Raw genomic sequence first — 20176 nt, 5'->3', positions numbered from 1 at the left:
CACTGCAGCCATAAGTGGCCTAGAAAGTCATTTAGAAGCAAAACTAAGTTCCTAGGTGAGATAAATCAGAACAGTGAAAACTGGAAGAGATTTTATATGTGTATATGCACATAGAGATATTTTATATGTAGCATGTGCATGTTAGTAGTTATATATTATTGTACATATTACATATATATGACATTATAACTTGTGTATAGATAAGTCAAAATATATTTCATATATCTGTAAATCAATATATTTCACATACACACACAAGTCTGCATAAACTAATACCCCACCTCATTTTCTGCCACCTTTCCCTGGGTACCGGGCTGCAGGGCAGATGTGGAGGGAGGCAGCTCAGCACTTGTGGGGCTCCATAGGAGTACAGCAGCAGAAGCATCTTAGCAACAAGTTAAATACATTCCTTCAGAGCAAAGCAACTCCCTACGACCCCAGAAGCCGAACCTGGGGCAGCACCAGCACAGGCAGGGACAGCCACAGCTCCCAAACACCCTGAGGGCAGCGCTCACCCCCGAGTCCCTGCTGCACCCAAGGGGTTGCAGCCATCGGTGCAGCTGTTCCAGTGCATTCGCTCATTAGCCACAGTTCAGGCTCTCCCCCATTACATTATCAAACTGACTGTGTGCTCCAATCGATCTTCAGGCACCTCTTGGCCCCTGTTAGCTCCTGGCACTCATCAGGATGCACACATCTAACCAGGAATCTTGTTATGAAATAATTGTCAACAGCAAAATGCTCCCAGGTCGCAGCACAGCACACAGACAGATCAAGTGGCTTCCAGTTCAAGGGGACAGTCCTGCCTTTCCCAAGCTCTTGCTGCTTACAAAAACCCCCAAAAACAACAACAACAAAAAAAACAACAAGACCTTCCTGGACCTTTCTAAGGCTACCAGAATACAAGCTTTTTGCTCAAGACAGCTACAAAACTGCACTAGGTCATGGACACCAATAACCTCCCATCTCCAGTTAATACCAGCATTTATTTTCTAGTATATTAACAGATCTCTAGTGCAAGGAGGTATTTCACATACCTGTAAGGCAGGACAAAACAGCTCTCCATCTCCTCAGCCTGGGAAGGGCAACAGCCTGACCCCTCTCCCATGAGCTCTGTAAAAAAGGGTGTTTTCCTTCAATCAGAATTTCTGAGCTGATTTGAAATATGTAGCAGCTGAGAGCTCCCAGTTAAATGCCTAAGGAAGAACAGCTTAACATTTCTCAGGGCTAGAAAAAACGAGAGAGCCAGAGCCAAAGTGCTGTCCTGTAAAGGCTCTGGCTATAATGGGTGGGGGCAGCAGGTGTGTGCAGAGCGTGGCTACCACCCATGAAAGCTACAAGCCACTTTCCTTAGGAGCCCTTTGCCAATGTGTTAGATGTATGCATCCAACAACATAAGGAAAATGGTCACTGAGATTTCAAAAGTCTCTCTTGGCCTTCTTTCAAGTCCAAAGCCCACTGTCCTGTTCCATCAGTAAAGACTGCCACAGAAGAGGTGAATCCCCCCAGACCAGGCAGCACAGATCTGCCTCTCTGCTGCAACTCCGAGGAACTGCCTGCTTGTCCCAGGGCAGCAGCAGACCCCAAACAGCCACCCCAAAGCCCCACTTTGCACCCACACACTGCCCAGGCTGTGGGGCAGCCTCTCCCTCCTTGGGGGGCAGCTCCGAACACCACTGCTCCTCAACCAGAGTCCAACATCCTGGACACAACACGAGCCTGGGAGCTTCTGGGTGAATTCAGCTCCACGTGGAAAAGCTTTCATTTTGACCTTTGTCATCCTCTAACAGGGATAAGAAGTCTGCAATTCTTCTACAGTCTCAAGGGCTGGAATAGGCATAAGGGAAGAATTAAGCATTTATCCTTAATTTGCTGTGCTTACCCACTCTTTCCTTCACATACACTCGAGCACTCCCAGCATTGCTTGGCCTCAGGCTGTACTCAGCAGAAGGCTTCAGGTGCTCATTAATTAATGCTTAATTTGTGTGGGCCTCTGCTTACAATTCTTATGCAAATGCTTATCAAATTGTGTTCTGTTTTCAGCTGAGCTGGATCCAAGCCCTAAAAAGCTAAAAGTGGAAAGACAAATTGAGGAGTAGATGTGCAGGTAATAAAGCCTTGTCCTCAGAGGCTTTGCAGTAACCTTGGGTCATGTGTACTACAAGTATAAATTTAGAGGAGAAATAAAGAGTGCCCTAATGGTTGAATCTTGCAGAATGTACAAGAGCTGTTGTTGGAAAGCAACTACCAATAAACACTGATTATTAATGTGATGTTTTTATATAAGTGCTTCTTCCCCTAGAAAGAAGATCAATTTTTACCAGAGGAGAAAAAAAAGGACTTTTTCTGTATAATTTAATCACTGTGTATGTTGCCTGGTACTAACACAGCATTTGATAAAACCACATCTAATATGATCTGTTTTTAATTTGTGCCCTTTATTACAGTTTGTTGTAGCTGCCTAATTAAAATTTGTCAGGGAAGTAATCAGCCTTATTTCTGCAGTGAGATCAGTTTAATAAGAAAGTAATTTTGCAATTTGGTTTCATTAATTAATTAGGCAAAACCCTATATAATCCACATAGTGGTGTATAAACCCAGGGATGCCATGACACCAGCTATGACGTCCTAAGAAAAAAGGGATATTTACCTGTGGATATTTTATCCCCAGTGTGGTTTTTGTCCCTGCCAGCTTCAGAGGAAAAAGCTGTCATATGATGCTTAATCTTAATGTGTATGCTAGTGCAAGTTTTCTTCAAACAAACCTCAAAAGAGCATTATGTGGGGATGGAGGCTGAACAACTGTATCAAGAAAAATTCACCAGCAAATGCAGGAAATGGGTCAGCACCCGTGCATGGACTTCCTCCAACTGTCCCAGGTGTCAAAGTAAACACATCTCCTACTCCTGGGAAAACAAACCAAAAAAATAGTGGGAAGGCTGTCTGGGAAACCACTGGAGGAGAAGGAAGGGTCTCAGGGTTGGGCTCTAGATTTTTCTGCTTGTCTCCACTGTAAGAATACTTGGACTGCTTGGCTTCATTTTCCAAACTCAAGCAGGGACCTGGCATCCATCAGTTTATCCAGTCCAAGCTGCCTTTCCAGAGAGCTCCTTTTTCAGTTTGTAACATTGACTAGTGCTTAACAAGGCTCCCAGAGATCACATGCACCAAGACAAGACTCACCAAAATCAGCTCCCATGATGCTTGTTCTCCTTTGCCCCAGTGATGCTTGAGTGCCCAGAGGCCAACCAGCATCTGTGTGAGAGACATTGCAGGAGTGGAGGAGCTCCTGGTATTCTGTACATCACTTATTGATCATCTCAGGACAATCAGAGGCTTGATTTTGCCCACTGATGAGCTGCTGCATCTGTTTGGGCTGCTGGTTTTACTGGAGGGGTAGAAACATGCTCTCTTGAACAGCTGCTTCCCTCCACCCGAGAGGTTCTGCCCTCTCACTGATTCCAGCAGCAGCTTCCTGGGAGCATGTGCCATGTTTTGTGTTTCTCTACACATCAGGATCCAGCAGATAGAAGCCAAGGAAGAAAAATCATGGTTAGGGGAATAAAAGAAAGAGAAAATCACAGATGGAAATTGTTCCCCTGGTTCCAGGGTTTGTGCTATGGATGTCAGAAATGTGAGGCTGCCACCCATCCCCACACAGGGCTGCAGCTCATGCTGTTTGAAGAGAGAGACATCTTGGGCATCAGGGTCCTTCCCTGCCCAGAGCTCCTCAGTGCTCCAGGTCCTGTTTGAGACTCAGTGGATCTTTGACAAGCAATCACACACTCATTTGTTATAAACCCACATTTGCATTTTGGCCCAGAAGCTGTTGAATGTTATTTGCTGTTCACCCTTGTTGGATGAAGATGCAATTCTAGGGCTATAAACCCTTATACAGGGGGAGGGAATAGCAGGTGAGCAAAGTGAGGAGGCAGCTTCACTGGAAAGCTTGTAAACCACTGACTGCAGTGAAAGTCAATGCAGGATTAAAAGCTGTCAATGCAAAAAGCTATAAACCACACCACTTCTACATCTATGTTCCCTGACTGAGCTTGAAACAAAGAGATTTTATTTTTTCAAGAGACATTTCAGAGCACTCCTTTGAGGCTCACAAATTATCACACTTTGCAGAGAATGTAATTCTGGGACAAAGCTTTTCTTCTGCTCTGTGTGAGCTCCTAAGGGGTTGTACCACATAGCAACTTTCCAGTACTCCTGGAGAAGGTTTTCCTGCTATGTAGCCACAATTTAACCACTTTCTTTGCAGACTACAATGCAAAACTCTACCTCTCTCTGCTGCAACAACCACTTGAGTGGATGTAGCTGCTGAGAAGCTTTCATGGGCCTGGACACATGGCACCACTGAGGTGGGGTGTGCATCACACAGGCACTTTCAAGGTGTATGCACCCAGGGCAAGTTTAAACTTACATGAAAAAGTAACACAACACGTCCTCTGAGGGAGGAAGAGACAAGGAAAACACATCTCAGACTGCAGGGTTCCCTCAGCATCCAGACTCCAGTGCCCAAGATATGAGGTTTTACTGAAGGTACAGTAACAACAAGACAGTGGAAAAACGTACTTTTCTTCCCTGAAAGACTCACAAAACATTGTACATACGGTGTGTGTGGCCCTGGGCTCCCAGAAGAAAGTTCAACATGCAAAGCCCTGCCCTGACTCACCTCCTCAAAGGCAGTGCACTGGGATGTGACAGTTCCCCTGAAGTCTGTGAGAGCCCCTCAGAGATTAGGCTAAAGCCAGATTTAAAAAACTTTCTAAATTCAGCCGGCCAAAGAGTTAAGGCCAGATATAAAGTAAGAAATCATGGGGAGAAGCTGTAGGTGTCCTAATTAAAGTATGAGCATGAGCCTGCCTTCTTGAGCTGATATTTGGAAATGGAAGCTGAAGATCTGAGGCTGAAATTCTCCCTGATCCTCATTTCTCCTCTGGCAGTCATCTGAAAGTTCATGTAACTGCAGAGATGATTCAGACTTTTCAGAACAGAACTTGAAGCTTAGATCCAAAGTCTACAGACTGTCCCAAGGTCCTCCCAACCTCCCAACACAACCCCAAGCACACAAAGGTTAGGTCTTGACTGGCTACTTTTCATGACACTTTCACTTCTGAAGGTATCAGATACTGACATGATGTTCCCACTTGCTGAGGCAGAGGAACCTGCAGATTTCATCAGCTCAGCTTCTGCTCAACTCCTCAGCACTTGCTGGGCTCTGCTCTGAGAAATCAGTGATGAACTCTCTTTGCTTCCAACTGGAGCAAACTAGGAACAAAATAAAGCACAACAGTAGCCTTTTAAGCAAGCATAGCGCCAGCTCCCTGAGGATGCAGCCAGACATGCTGTCTGCACCAGAGCAGCTTCAAAGCCAGTAGATGAGAGTGCTCAGGGCAGCCACAAATAGTCTGAGTTAATAAAAGAGCATCTTCCACAGTCAAGGTGCAAATTTCTGCCTACTCGTAACTAAAAGAAGATGCTGGGGCTCTTCCAAGTACGTCCTTCTGCTTTTGAGCATCAGGTGGGACTTTCAAGGGCTGCTGCAGATCGAGCCTTGCACATGCCATTCACTTTGTTCAGAAACTCTTGCAGAAACCATCACAGTGCCTCGGCTTCTGTGTGAGGAGCCCAGTGTAGGCTCGAATCCAGTTCTGCTATATGTGCTCAAAAGACACTTAGTTCCTCTTCCCTACCATTTTAATATCTTTGCTGCTGAGTTGTTCAGGAATTGCTTCTTACTTTGAATTTTCACTGTGCTTAGCACAAGGAGATTTTGATCCAAGCCAGGGACTCAGGATGCTGCTCACAACACACTAAACTAGGATAAAAAGGGTTTGCACATGATGAGGTGACAGAGTGAATTGATCTGATAAAAGGCTCTTAAGTCATTCATTCAAGTCATGCAAGATTTAGAAACATTTCAGCAATAACAAAAACTCTGTTAGAGCCTTAGCAATTTCAAAGAACTTTTCGTTAATTGGCTTCACAATATTTTTTCCTTTCACTTTTTTTTTTTTTTTGTAACAGAGGGATGTTAGGAAATGTATGTTTCCAGTATCACCAGTGGCTCCCAAACAATCTTTTCAGGGCTGTGCTGTGTTTTCTTTGCCTGAGTAAATGGAAAACCTGCCTAGAGACTCACATTCTGTCCATCTTCCTACCCCAGAAAAGGAGCATCAGCTGATACTTTAGGCTTTCACAAATCTACCTGGCCAAAAACCAAGAGAAGGACAGGGAAAGAGTCTGAATAACACCAGGGACACAGTATCAGTGTTAAACTGTGAAACCAGTGTGGGTGATCCTACCCCTGGGAGGCTTGATGGGCACCCCATGGGAGCAGTCATCCTCACAGTGCTGGGACACCAGTCCCTCAGCAGGAGGATGTGCTGATGTCCCTGAGCAGTCAAACAGACAGAAATGTTGCGTGCTGGCTTTGCCATTTCTTGCCACAGGCTGAGTGCTGCCTGTTCTTGTAACCCACCATCACAGAAGGGGCTTTGCTAATAAGAGGTTTTATTTGTAGCAGGACCAGTTGTAAATTTTTAGCCCACAGATGAGGCCATGTCCTGGCTGAGGTCCAGGCCCAGTACCTTACCTGCTGAGTTTCATTTCAAAACCCACCATATCCATTTGCATTTCTTCCTTCAGCTCCATCCCACACGACACAGAGACCTTCCTTCTCCAAACAATTGGCTGCTGGTCTTCTGTGCAGTCTTTCCTTCACATCGAAATCCATTACAAAACATCATCTGAGCTCCTGAAAGCCTTTTTATGTCAGAGTTAAATCTCATTACTCAGCTGGCATTAATTTCCCTCTATTAACACTAGAGGGTTTGATCCCTTCCTGTTAAAAATTCATGCACCAAAGCTAAATCATTGTTGTCTTCTCCTTTTCAGCCAAGGAAGAAGAAAAAATTAAAAAGTCTCCAATGTTTTGCTGGCTGGTTCATCTTGGTAGAGTCTTATTACACCCTTAGAGAGGCTGTTCTGTTCCTGGGGTGTGAGACTACTTTTTGTGTCCCAAAGGGATGTCACAGTGGGATAAATGTTGACTCTGAGCCAGGACTTTGTAGGTAGGAATCAACCCAGATATTAGGATGATGAGAATTTAATACTGAGGCTCTTACCAATATCACTCAGTTCCAATAAAAACAATTTATTGGCCACCCTTCTTTCTCACCATCCCTGGTCTGGACTACCTCTTATCTGGCTTCTGCTTTTCACAGTTTCATGGAACAGCAGATTCAGCTGGCTGAATCTGCTTTGGGTCACTCCCCTGGTCATACAAGCACAGCACTGCCAAAGGTGCCCTGCAAATGTTGGACTTGAAATTCCTGCCATTGTGATCTCTAAACAAAGAGAGCAGTTGGAGGAGGAAATAAAAGCAAACAAATGCTCCCTTCAGCAGGGTTACCGGTGGGGTGGAAACCACACAGGCTAAAATCCATCTTTACCTAAGACAGCAACAGATTTTGTGATCATTGCCCCTTGTGAAACCCATCACTGGTAATGCTCTGCTCAGGGCTGAACCCCCTGCGTGACTGGCAGAGCCAGGGGAGCTGGGCAGCCCTGCCTCAAGGGATGGGGCTGCACATTTTGGCAGCTATCTCTCCATCATCTCCCACACTATCATAGGGAGAGGTCTGGGAGAGCAGGGGCTGCCTTTCCCTGGCATTAAACTGGGCTGGGGGTTGCCCCTAGCTGTTAACTGGTCTTGGACCCAGCAGGAGCCAGTCACTCTCTCAAAGCACGAATGTAGTGGACACAAATCCCTGAGCAGCGACTTTGTGGAGTGTTTCAAGAGAGGGGTAAGTTTAACCAGGTTTGGACACAACTTTATTCAATTTAAAAGGGACCAGCACAGGGTATCCAGGCACACAGTGGTATCTCTGTGTAGCTCACTCATGCTTTCCTCATATGCTGCCAAGCCATTTCTTCTTTAAAACCACAGATCATTTTGTGGTTTTCACATTTTTGATCTCCTGCAGCAGGTCAGACATTAGAGTGAGACTGACTAACAAGATCATGAAATCTTCAAAATTGATTTTGTTCTCCGACTCCTCATCCAAGGAAGAAATTATTTCCTGGTATTTTGGTTTGTTTTCTTGGCCCTATGGAGGATTTTAAATGGAAAAAAAAAAGCATGAAGTTCCTTTTTTATGGCATCATTAGAAAAAAACAAGACATCTACTTATGTAAATATTAATGTACTCTTTATTTTCCCATACAGGTTGTTATGTCCACACCCATTTTAGTTTTTCAAAAGTTATCCAAGGAAATTCAAACAGAAATATTATTTCAACCAGAAAGGAGAACAACCATTCCTCAAAGATTCTATCAGAATCCAGAATATAACTTTAAAAAGACACCTAATCGTGACTGAAAATCTGACAATGATGATGATATAGCTGGTAACTGCTAGCGAAAAAAGGAGTCCCGTGTCTTGATAAAATTGGGAGGAGGAAACAACCAAGTGACCAACCCTCTTAAATTTAATATTCAAATATATAGAAATACATATTATGAAGGTCTTAGGAACTGTTGATTTTACAGGCATAACTTTAGTACTGCTACTCTTGGTTCTTTTGGGCAATCCTATTGGAATGGATTATTAAAATTCTGTAACATATCTATTATTTATATTTCCTTATGAAAAAACCTTGCTAAAGTTCCAGGGTTGTTTTCTAGCTTAATAATTTCCAAAACATCTCAGGACCCCAAGCTTAATTGCTTCGAGTGATATTTTCAATTATTTTTCAATAAGGTGCCTAATTTCTAATTTGGTGCCAGTTTCCCCTCCCCAGACAGATATGTGATTTTGTTATTTTTGGAAGTAAAGGTATTACCTGTCTCATTTACTTACTGAGCTCTTTTTTATTAGTCCTATATAGCTTTTCCTACCACTTGATAATTTTTTTTTTTTTTTTTTTAATTTAGGGAGGGAAAAAAAACCCTGCAGGAAGTTTACAGCCACCAGTGCTACTATGGCAGCTTTTCACCATACCCAGCCAGGTGGGTGAGGCTTTCTGCCCCTCTCTCCCAGGAACCCCATCAGTGACTGCAGTGAGCAGGGCTCTGTGGCACAGGGCAGGCTCTCAGTGCTGGCTCAGTGCCCTGGCAAACCACCAAACACCTCATTAAATGCCATGGGTTTCTTCTCTTCACAAATCCAGCCTCCTGTCATCATCCAAGGGTTTTAATTTGTTTTGTTGGTTGGTTGGGGTTTTTTTTTGCAATTGCCCTGTTTTCTTTAAACAAATTCAAGCAGGCATCATGTGGTTTATTGCTGTGCTCTCCCTTGGCCATGTCAGACACAGGCTTAACATAAAGCAACTAAGTCACAGAATATGTTTGTACCAAATCCCTAAAGTCACGTTTGGGATTACCCCATGCTTGCCAAGCTGCAGGACAGAGCCTGAGCTGCCATTCCTGCACCCAAAGGGCCCAGCCAGGACTGTCCCAGTGAGAAATCAATGCAGACCCCCTCACCTGTATGAAATGCCAAAACTGGGATTGCAGTAAGCTCTTGGTTTCAGCTTTGCTGAGCTTGTTCTCGGGGTCAGCATAGTTGTTATACACCAAAGCTGCTGTAGCAAAAGCCTTTTCAAGGTCTGAGCCTTTTCTTAGAGCTGGAGGGAGGAAAAGTTTGTCCAAAAAAAAAAAGGAAAAAATAAGGCTTTTGAGATATAATTGAAAGGACTCTGTTAGAACCGTCCTGGGTGGGTGGAAATCTGTGTAGTTTCATTAAAGTTAATGAGACTGAAACTGTTTATACCCACAGAGGATCTGGCCCAGATTTTATTTGGAGTGGGCCAGCAACATGCCTCATATCCCATGCAATCACACCCTGAAGGAAGCTTTCCTTAGGAGCCAGGGCTGTGACACAGCATGGGGCTTGAGACCCATCTGGTCTATCCTGACCCTAGGCATCAAGTAAGGACCTGCCACACCATGGGGACAGGCCATGGTGACCACCTCCCAGATGCATTTGGACTCCCAGAGAGCTGTATCAGGGAAAACATGGCCCGTTTGGAAGCCTGGCTGCACAGGAATGTCCGTGTCTGAGTGCCAGTGCTGCACTTCAGCATTATGGCAATCTTGGGATTTGGGCTGGATTCATTCCCCCACTCGTGCATGACTCAAAGACTGCACACTCACAAGCCTCTGTTAGCAGAGGTTACACAGAGGATTTGTGTTGTGATTTTTTATGAAAAGGCAAGCACAAGAGATGTGACAACACAGGAGCACAGGGACCCATGAGACCCTCTTGACTTGCATCAGCTGAGGATCTGCACGGCCTCTGCAAGCCCTGTGACATTGCCAGAACTTTCTGCATGTGGGCTATGAAAGACCTGAACCCCAAAGGGACAATGAAGGGCTCCCCTTACCTTTTACTGATGCCAGCTGCTTGGCTATGGGTATGCTGGTGGTGAGAAAGCAGAGAGGCACAATTATCACTCAGTAAATTGTGTTGGGTATTTAATTTCTCCACGAATGAGTTTGCTCATTTCTGTTTTATTTAACACCCCAGGAAGTCAGACCTTCCCAAGGGACAGTGTCTTTCCTTCACAGTGGAAAGGAAACTGGCCTCTACAAACAGCACAAGAACATCACACAGCTTCTAATCCCTCACCTAAGTGAGTAGCCTGGAGTTGTTACTAAAGCCGATTATTAATTTTAAGTGAGGGACATTGCAACACAATGTAATTTCTTCATGAACATGAAAGAGGTCTTAGAGATTTCTCAGTTTTACACCCATTCCCAGGAGAGAATGGTCTACCACCCCCTCCTCACCAATACTCTCCGTTTGAAGCAGGCACATAGCTTTTATTTCCAGCAGGACTCACATTCATGAGAAGCACCTCCCTGCTTTCAATCAAAACCTAAAACCTGCTTACCTTGTGCTGAATTGCTAGAAACTAATTACAGAGCATGTGACAGAGACAAACACACCCAGATAATGAGTTTCAAGACAAATGGCAGATCACCCAGATGCCATAACAAAGCGATGACTTACCCCTTGGGCACGCCTTCAGCAGCTGGAGGGCCTTTTTTGGTGGAAGCAGGAGCTGGCTGACTGACCGAGTACTGCTTCATACTTGGAACACTTGCTCTGCAGCCACACATCTCGAGGCCTGGCTGTTTGTGATCTCCAAGCAACTGGAGTAATAGCAAGCAGGTGGATTGAAGCTCTGCCCCGTGGAAGCAGTCTGCTTGTAGCCATGCCTATCAATAATGTAAACACTACCTGGCAATCGTGGAGCCAGTTAAATACACCAGCCTGCAGCAGCCCCTGGAAGGCACTGCTGGGCTGGCAAGTACTGGGGCTTGTACTTTACAGGGGAATTTGACAGAAACAAACTCATAATGGAACCTGGATCCTCTTAGACCTGTGGGGATGTAACTTTTCATCACGAATAACTTTGACACTGCATCCGTTCATTTATACAAATTATAATTTTAATGAGAAACTTTCCCAGTGTGGGATAATGTAACTTGCCCCAAGCTATAAAGTGAGCTATTCCTACAGCCAGAGTCAGAATCCAAGCATTTCCTCATTCCTGATAAAGCATTTACTCCTAGGTGAGGACACTCCTACTCTAATATTTATTCTATTTCCCCGCCACAGTGGATAGACCTGCTCTGCCTCCACTTCCAAAGCAGCATCCAGCACGGAGCCTCTGCCGTGGTTCCCACCCGAACAGAGAGTGGCTGCTTCCAAAAGCAGCACGGAGCCATATGGCAGAGCAGTCGCACATTAGTGGAACTGGAAGGGCTCCAATGAACTTTGTTATTTATTGGCATGGATATCGCTATTAGAAAACACAGCTTGTCACACCGCCTATCTCCATGCACGGGCTCCTCTCTGCGGATCCTTTGCCTAGAGGTGTCTAGACAGGATAACTTCAACTTAAAACACCAAGCAGCCACTTTAATTCCATGGTGGTCTGTTAATAGGTAGTGACTTCAACTACCTCACCCAGCTCATGGTTCCTGGTGAAAGGATACAATACTGATGTTAAAACTATCCATGATGAGACTTTATGTAACGGGACACACAAAGGAGACTGCAACAGATGGCCTAGAGAATTAAAATGTTTTCCTCATTTAGTAGAAGCTAAATTACTGAAGGCTAATGAATAAGGATGTTCACCACCTTACCGTTCCTGGATTTTAATTATCTTAAAAAGCATGGGAAAAGAGAACCTTTAATTTTCCATCTAAGAGTGTCATTACTCAAACAATTCAGAGCCTTTTTCTGAGGGGTTTAAGCTGTCTTAGATCTCTAGTGCATTCTTTAGGACAGGCTCATGAATAAAACAGAGCCTGTAATTGCAATGACGAAGCCAAAACACATATAATCAATGCTCATTATTCCATCAATTAACACACTAAAATTAAACAAGAATTCAGGCTTAGTAATCTACCATCAGCTTAAAAAAAAAAAAAGAGAGTCTTGATATCATGTTGAAGTGATAATTCCCTTTCACATCTGTTGAACCATACAACGAGGCATGAAAAGCGTTACATCCCAGTTAATAAGTGAAATGGGGATGTTTGGTCTTAGCGTCCAAGGTAAAAAATGAGAGTGAGAAATAGACTCAGTTGCCTGTTTATCAGTGGCAGGCAGTACTGTAAGCGGGCTGGCAAACCCAGCCCTCTGTGTTTTGGGATCTTTCCACCGTAGATCAGGTTTCAGCTCACAGTTGTTTTAATCTCACCGACTTTTGAGAGCCTGAGCTCTAGAACAGGTGATTTGCTTTGCTGGGGTAGTAGCAAGTTCAAACAAACCCGGGGTTCATTATCCCTCTAGGATACACTAATTAGCGTATGCAGGAGTGTTTGTGCCTGACAGATAAAGGGTAGCATGAGGATAACCCTTGCCTTTGCAGATGATCAGCTTTGAAGACAGTGAGATTTTGGCTGTGTGTGTTGCTCGAGTATTCTGGTCAGCAAGGTGTGTGTGGAGCCAGGCCATCTGCTCTGTAGCTATTTTGGTACACACTATTTATGTTTGAAATATCCAGGTGCCTTTATCGGTCAATTTTTAGCATGTTTCACACATTAACAATCCTGTCTGCACAAAATACGCAACCTGCCACTTCAAACTGCAAAATCTTTACAGGCAGTTCACTTCAAATAATTGCCACTGCAAAAAGTCACAGCCTCTGCTTTCCTTTTGGAATTTTCCCAGAGTTTAACCCTCCTTTTTTAAGGAAATGCTTTTTGCATTTCAAGAAGGCTGATGTTGTGAAATGTGTGTGTGACAGAGCTCTGACTCCCTTAGAGATGACCCTGGGCAGGGGAGGCCAGCTCACAGCGGGCAGGATCCCAGGGACACAGGCACAAGGAAATACCTGGAACAGGAGATACACCTGGCCTCTCAGGCTGCATTTCACCAGGAAACCCTTCAGGAGCTGCAGGAGAAGAGCTGCTAACTTGCACCCAGGCAGGCAATAGCTTGAACTCTTCACCCAGAGAAACTGTGGCTGTCCCATTTCTGGAAGCATTCAAGGCCAGGTTGGACAGGGCTTTGGAATCAGATGATCTTTAATCCTGAACACACTATTGCCAAGTAATTTTCCCTCTGAGAAATATTTTATTACAGGACATTTAGACTTCAGAAAGGCAGCTATATTCTTAAAAACTTAAAATCTCATTCATGGGGGACACAACAGTAAAAATATAAGAACAGAAACTAAATGCAACAAACAGGATGCTGCCCTGCTAAGAGAGGCTATCAAAATGTTAAGGTCTTCACAGTAAGGATAGATGCCATTGACAAATGATGGGATAATCAGCACCAAATATTAATAGCAAAATACTGCTGCTGTTAGATGTTAGCTAAATATTGGTGATGTTAGATAATTCCAAAAGAAAAAGCTCTTTGGTTTAGCAGAAGTAGGGAATAAAAAGAAATCCTAAAAAAGAATATTTAAGTTAGGGAGAGCACAAGCTAAGTGGACCATCCATTCACATACATTTTGACTCAAATCTATCTTAAAACTAGTGGACAAAGGACTAAATGCTGGAGACATGATATGGCATAATATGAGAAGATTTTTTTCATAAATAAATTAAAGAATATGTAGCAGTTTTTACTCAGCAGTTCTTTATCTGTCGGTCATATTAACTGTGAAACTCTGGAGATATTGTCAGCAGCGGACTACAGGGAGGTGCAATGCATGTTGATGCCACTGCCTCTTTCATCAGCACATCACAGTTTCAGCCAAGATTGATTCAGGGCTACAGCCTGGATTGCTCTTTCAGTTTGAGAGCATAAAGATTGGAAATAATTAACCTAATTAGGTCAGGCAATTGCAACATGAATTCATGCAACAAGACCAGAAACTTTCTCCAAGTCTTAGCCATCACTAAGGCTCTTGTTACATGTAGCTCGTGGCAACACTGAAGGAGATTTGGTCATCAGGAAAAATATCACACACAAAATCCCCAACTCCATCTAGCCAGGGCAGAGCCCTGTGTGCTGTGTTTGCACCTGAACTCATCCTTGTCTCCTTGATGTGCTGGGCAGGAAGTGAATCACGCTGCAGATTCAGTGGTACCCAAAATTACCCTCCCTGCCCTCTTGAGCACCTTCCCATGGAGGGCACTGATGCTCCAGCTCTGCAAAGTGCATCCCCTCCCCAGCCAAGAGCAACGGGGGAAACCCCAAACCAGCAGCTGAATGTGCCCCTTCCTTGGCCTCTGAGGTACCTGGAGAGAAGAAAGTCCTGTGCTCTCTCTCCCCACCACACTCACCAGATGTACCTGTCTCTCCCCCATAGCTTCACACTTGATAATGCAAACCTGCTCCTAACTTGGGTAGCTGAGAAATGGGCTATAAAGAGAAACACATGGGAAAACAGGAGGGACAGCACACAAGATCAAGGAACATGTTTTTTCTCTTCCAGGCTGACCCAGTTATTCAACTAACTGGCAGAGATACTCACTAATGATGAAGTAGGAAAGCAACGAGGCTGCCAGAAGCAGTTTCACAAAGAATGCTCAAGTTTACTTCACTATTTGTCTTAAATCCAAGTAACATCAAATACAGTCTTTTTCATCAGTTGCTCCACCCTTGGCTATGCAGTCACCATCCCCAGCTGAAATAAACTTTCAATTTCTCAACAACTGCAAAAGGATGTGATAAGACTCAAATCCAGAGGAAGAAACATTCAAATACATTTTCTTACATAACACAGACAAGTGCATGCATCATTTTTGTTTTCACTTTTGCTGCTGCCATAGTTTATTAATCTGAGAAGGTATAGATGAAGAGATTTTTTTATCTCCTAATTCAGAGTGAAGATTACAGTCCCCAAAGGGTAACACCCAGCTCAACTGTTCTGTACAGCAGTAAGGAGCTGAGGTACCTGTGAAGATCTGGCCAGCTGGGTAAAGCAAGGGCAAGTCTTCCATGAAAACATGTGCCTCTTACACTACTTTTTGTTACCTCTTCCAGAAGTTCTGCCCTTCATGAGAAAACCTTAGACCTGGAGTTACATAAATAGTACCCAAAATACTACATAAGTTTAATTCTGTTTCCAGTCTTGTATTAGAAACTGCCCTTCAGGGGTGTGAACTCCAGAAAACTGCAGTCCTGTGTTCACAAGAATTTAATCTGGTTTGAAATGCAGGAATAAACAAAAGCAAAACTAATTTCCATCCCTCAGCATTGGAGAGTAAAGTTTAGGAATGGGATCCTGCTGATTTGGGAGGAAAAATTAATGAAAAGAAAGCTAGTTGACACAAAAACTTCTTCTAGCGGAGAAGCTTATATATGGGACATTAGTTTGGGATATTCCTCATCAATTTATAGAAAGGGAATTCAAAAGAACAACAATAACAAAAAAACAGTAGAAGCAGGACTATGTGGGAGAGGGTATGAGGAGCAGACATTCCATCACACCCCTTGCCACACACACAGATTTCAATTTCTTCCGACTTGCTGATGTCTAACTTTTTTCCAAACTTAAAAGAAGAAAAACAACCAACCAACAAAAAAACCCACCTCTCCCAAACAGACAAACAAACAATCTCAAAAACCAAAAAACCACCCAAAGAAAAAAAAAAAAACAAAACCCAAACAAATTAACCAAGAGCCAAAATAACCTTTTTCATTAACCCAGAAAATTGTATTTTGCCCTCATTTGGAATAGGAGTACATTTAGATATTCCAGTTTGTTTTCTCTACAAATCACACATAGCTTTCCAACAATCCTCAGAACTGGGATGGTTCCACAGTACTGGACTAGTCCTACTAGCAGTGGAAATAGAGGTAAAGAGGCAGGCAGGTATTAAACTGCACACTTTTAATTTTTAAAAAAAACTTGTGATACTGACCTTTAATGACAGGTGTCTGCAGAAGTGTCATACTCCACTGTACATTAAAACAATCCCCATAAAAGTGTTGGAAAACAGTAAGAATGTGACCAATAAGGTCAGGCACAGGAATAGTTATTTTTCTTTAATGGTTATCTTTAAATGATTGAAATGGCAGTGACATTTCAATATTAACATACTCTGAAAACATGCATTGTATGCAATAACTTTATTAGGGTCAAATAGATATCACAATATAGATTCATCCACTGAGTAGCCATAAATTGGTTACAACAATCATAGAAGAGACTAAGCTGTTTTAAGCTAAGATGCTTTCAACATTACAGCTCATACAATAAGATTATATACTGATACACTTTGATCTAGAAATGCAGATGATCAGTTTTGATTAGTACATTGTGCTTCAGGCTTTCATTTGTGTCAATGCATCCCATATGCTGTAGTGAGGGAGGGCTGAATTTCCCAGGGAGGAATCCAAACAGGCTACAAGTCTGGCTCTGGCTCTTTTAGGATAAGTTCCTCTGAGCCTGGGTTATTTGGTCAATCCAGTTACATTCTCCATTAGCACCAAGCTAGCGCTCAGAGCAGCAACCTAACAGAGGGATATCTAACAATCTTGAAACAGCACGGACAGAAAGGTTTTCTTCTCATTAGAGGGCATAAAGGAATATTTATGCTTTGTAAGGTCACAACAATACGTGCGGTTTTCATGTCGCTGTATCAAGCAACAGGGCGTTTTCACATGATTTTATATACTGATATCTGCACCTCTGTTATCTTAGTTAAATAAATACCTTTGTAAACATATAACACAGTTACTTGGTCCTTATTCTCCACAGCTCACGTTAAAAGATTCACAAAACATCCATAGAAATAGTGATTTATAGAAGGAATACTTAGCTGAGTTAAATGGAATAAACATTGGTCAAGTACCATATATACTACTGAATGCCATTTCAAGGAAAAACAGTTTAGTTACAAAGCATTCAGAACTTGGGTAAGCCATATATTCAACTCTGCAAAATATATAAAAGATGCATACTTCTTTTAAACAGACATTTAACAAAACGTAGTGGCAGAAGTCGAGAAGTTCCATTTACACAGTCCAGACATTTGGTAGTATGAAACTGCTTATCCATGCATTAAATTACAGATGGATGACTCAGTTAACTGAAATAATAGTAAAATCTTCTGAAACAAAAAGGTATAACCAAAACAAATGCTCTGAAGAGTCACAGACAGGCAGTTTTGAAAATTTAGGTGCAATGTTACATGCATGGATATACAGAATAATTTGTAGAAATCATAGTAAAACACTTTCCGTTTTTCACCAAAATGCAGAAGGAAATTCAATTATATTATGCATATTAAATACTACAGACTTGAGGCTACAAAAAGCTTCTACCATCTTAACACATACAAAACTACCATAAAGTTATCTCTACAGTACGTACTACAACAGCAACTCCAGGTCACTGGCAAGGAGCACATCCCCTGTGTCTGGCTAGTCAGGGAAAGAAAGGCCAACTCCAGCCCACTGGCCACCTCCCATCTGCCAAAGGAGGTGGGCTTAGACCTTCAATGGATATTAAACACCCTGTTGTAGTATTAATTTATGTAGAACCCTTAAAAATCTGGTGCCACTGAAACTTGAGACCTGTTAAACTCTCTACTTGTGAGGGATGCAAGAGCTTGCGCTGCGTCCTAAACCAAACCCTAAATTTGATTAGCGAAGGAGGTTGGCCCGCTCTGCCCATAGCTCTGGGACTGGCCATATTCACCCACCTGGCCATAGGAGCCTGGCTGGTTGTAGCCACCAGCGGGCCCGTAGCTGTCTTGGTTGTAGCCACCTTGGTTGTAGCCACCGGGCTGCTTCTCCATGGTGTCCGCAGGGTGCCGCTGGCCTGAGGAGTGCCAGCCCGTCTCCTTAAACACAAACCAAATGTTGCCTGCCCAGAGGATAAAGTTCAAGTAGCCAAAGACCTGGGTGGGAAAAAGAGGAGCTTGTCACCAGCAGCCACGGTCACACAGCTCACCTTAATGTTATGGACCCTGCATGGTCCTGGGATAAGGCAACACTGTTCCCAACCCCTCCTTCCCAAGGACAAGAGGAACTGGCCTCAAGTTGTGCAAGAGGAGGCTCAGATTGATTATTAGAAAAAAAAAAAATCTCTTCACTGAAATGATTGTCAAGCACTGGAACAAGCTGCCCAGGGAAGTGGTGGGGTCACCATCTGTGGGGTAGGTGTAGATGTGGCACCTGGGGACATGGTTTAGTGCTGGACTTGGCAGTGCTGGCTTAGTGGTTGGACTCTATAATCTTAAGAGATCTTTCCCAGCCTAAATGATTCTATGATTCTTCCAAAATCTGCTGGAAAATTTTCTCAGCTTTGGAGAAAATTCACAAATTCACCTCCCTTAGCTGTAGCTCACAAAGTGTCTGCTTTGCTTTTTGTCTCAAAAAAATGCTTGAGTTTTAGACCAAAATTTTTTGTTGTTTTTTGAAAATATAATCTAGTTTAAAGAAATTGTGTAAAGATAAAATTGAAAGAAACTAATTAAAAAGAGAGATCTTAACTGGTCAGGTGGCCCAGAGGGAATTTTTGTGTTTGTTTCCTTAACATGCTGAAGTCAAATTTTATGTTGGTTTTTTTGAGGCTTTTCAGAGGAATCTGTAAGGCACAAACCTTTCCTTCCTAAAGGAGCACACAGACCCCTTTGCAAAAGAGCTGCAGTGAGTAAATTAAAAGCAGAGGGGCAACCAATGCACTTGAACAGACACTTTGCCTTTTCCCCATCCCAACCCTGCGTACTCATCCTGCTGCTGCTCCACGGCAGAGCTGCTGTGAGTCACAGCCTGCCTTTCCCTGCACTTCCAATTAAATCATGTCAGCTACCTGGTTTACACCACTCAGTTTAGGTCAATACACGGGTGAGAGATGAAAACACATTGCAAGGTAAGGGTGAACAGCAGCAATCAAAGTCACTTACAACCGAAGTGTTGAGGCTGGACATAACAGGGCTGCGAACAGGCAAGCATTTGTTGGACTGCTGTTTGCAGGCAGACATCAGCAGCAGCACTTCATCGGGGTCGGTGGCAACCTTTACATCTGACAGTCCTTTAGCCCAAGCAGATGAGCTCACTAGCCACAAGAATGAGAAGACCACTGTCACAATGAAATCCTAAAAGACAAATTAGTTAGAAGCATTATACTGGTGTGTCCATTGGAGAGGAAAAAAGTATTAAAAATCACCAGAAAACTGAAAGCTTGTGTCAGAGGAGAGAAATACCAAGAGCTTATTACTTAGTGGAAGGTTTTGTTACTGTCATCACCCATAGAGATAATTTTCAGACGTGCTTGACATGCCTAATGGGGCGGAGCCCTTTGGCTGACATTTGCACCTCTGGCCTTGAGGCAAGATTCCCACAAACACGTGGCTGGTACCCAGGATGCTGAGCTGCCTTGAAAATGTGGCTGTTCACAGTACCAGGCTGATGCACTGGGAGGAATTACAAAATACACATGCCTGTAAAGAAGCTGAGCTCTCCTGAGGGCTGCGTCTTGCCCTGGGTACTCCTACAGACAGTCAGGGTGGGTTTCCAATAGGAAGTGTTTCTGTCTTAGGGAAAACCTGAAATTGGCTAATTCTCAGGTACCAGATGAGGAGTTTTCTCACCAGCCACAGGTAAGGCCAAATGTCCCTGCTGCATAAGCCAAGCAGCCACTAATTACCATGAGTGACCAAGTAAACAGCAAGACTTGCCAAGCAGAGATGCCTCCCTGGCCCTGGGAGCACTAGTTCCTAATTCCCATCAATG

The 20176-nt window shown here is 43.5% G+C and overlaps 2 protein-coding genes across 2 annotated transcripts in view; both read right to left on the bottom strand.

The window, feature by feature from the left end:
• Positions 1-7841: 7841 nt before the first annotated feature.
• On the bottom strand, positions 7842-11179 carry SNTN (sentan, cilia apical structure protein). The gene is made up of 4 exons (XM_058845169.1): positions 11027-11179; positions 10398-10432; positions 9499-9638; positions 7842-8120 (listed from the first exon to the last, which is right to left on the bottom strand). The coding sequence occupies exons 1-4, from the start codon at positions 11134-11136 to the stop codon at positions 7962-7964; spliced, it is 444 nt and encodes a 147-aa protein (XP_058701152.1). The 5' UTR covers positions 11137-11179; the 3' UTR covers positions 7842-7961.
• A 5370-nt stretch (positions 11180-16549) lies between these two features.
• The window catches only part of SYNPR (synaptoporin), a 98620-nt gene continuing 94993 nt past the window's right edge, over positions 16550-20176 (bottom strand). Inside the window, exons 5-6 of the mRNA XM_058845358.1 lie at positions 19348-19539; positions 16550-18339 (exon numbers count right to left, since the gene is read on the bottom strand). Coding sequence (XP_058701341.1) covers positions 18073-18339; positions 19348-19539 — 459 coding nt within the window. The 3' untranslated portion in view covers positions 16550-18072. The remainder of the gene's footprint in view (positions 18340-19347; positions 19540-20176) is intronic.

Source organism: Poecile atricapillus, chromosome 9 (assembly GCF_030490865.1).
Source record: "Poecile atricapillus isolate bPoeAtr1 chromosome 9, bPoeAtr1.hap1, whole genome shotgun sequence".
NCBI classification, from domain to species: domain Eukaryota; kingdom Metazoa; phylum Chordata; class Aves; order Passeriformes; family Paridae; genus Poecile; species Poecile atricapillus.
Note: the sequence above shows the minus strand (reverse complement) of the source record. Positions and strands in the feature narration are given on the sequence as shown.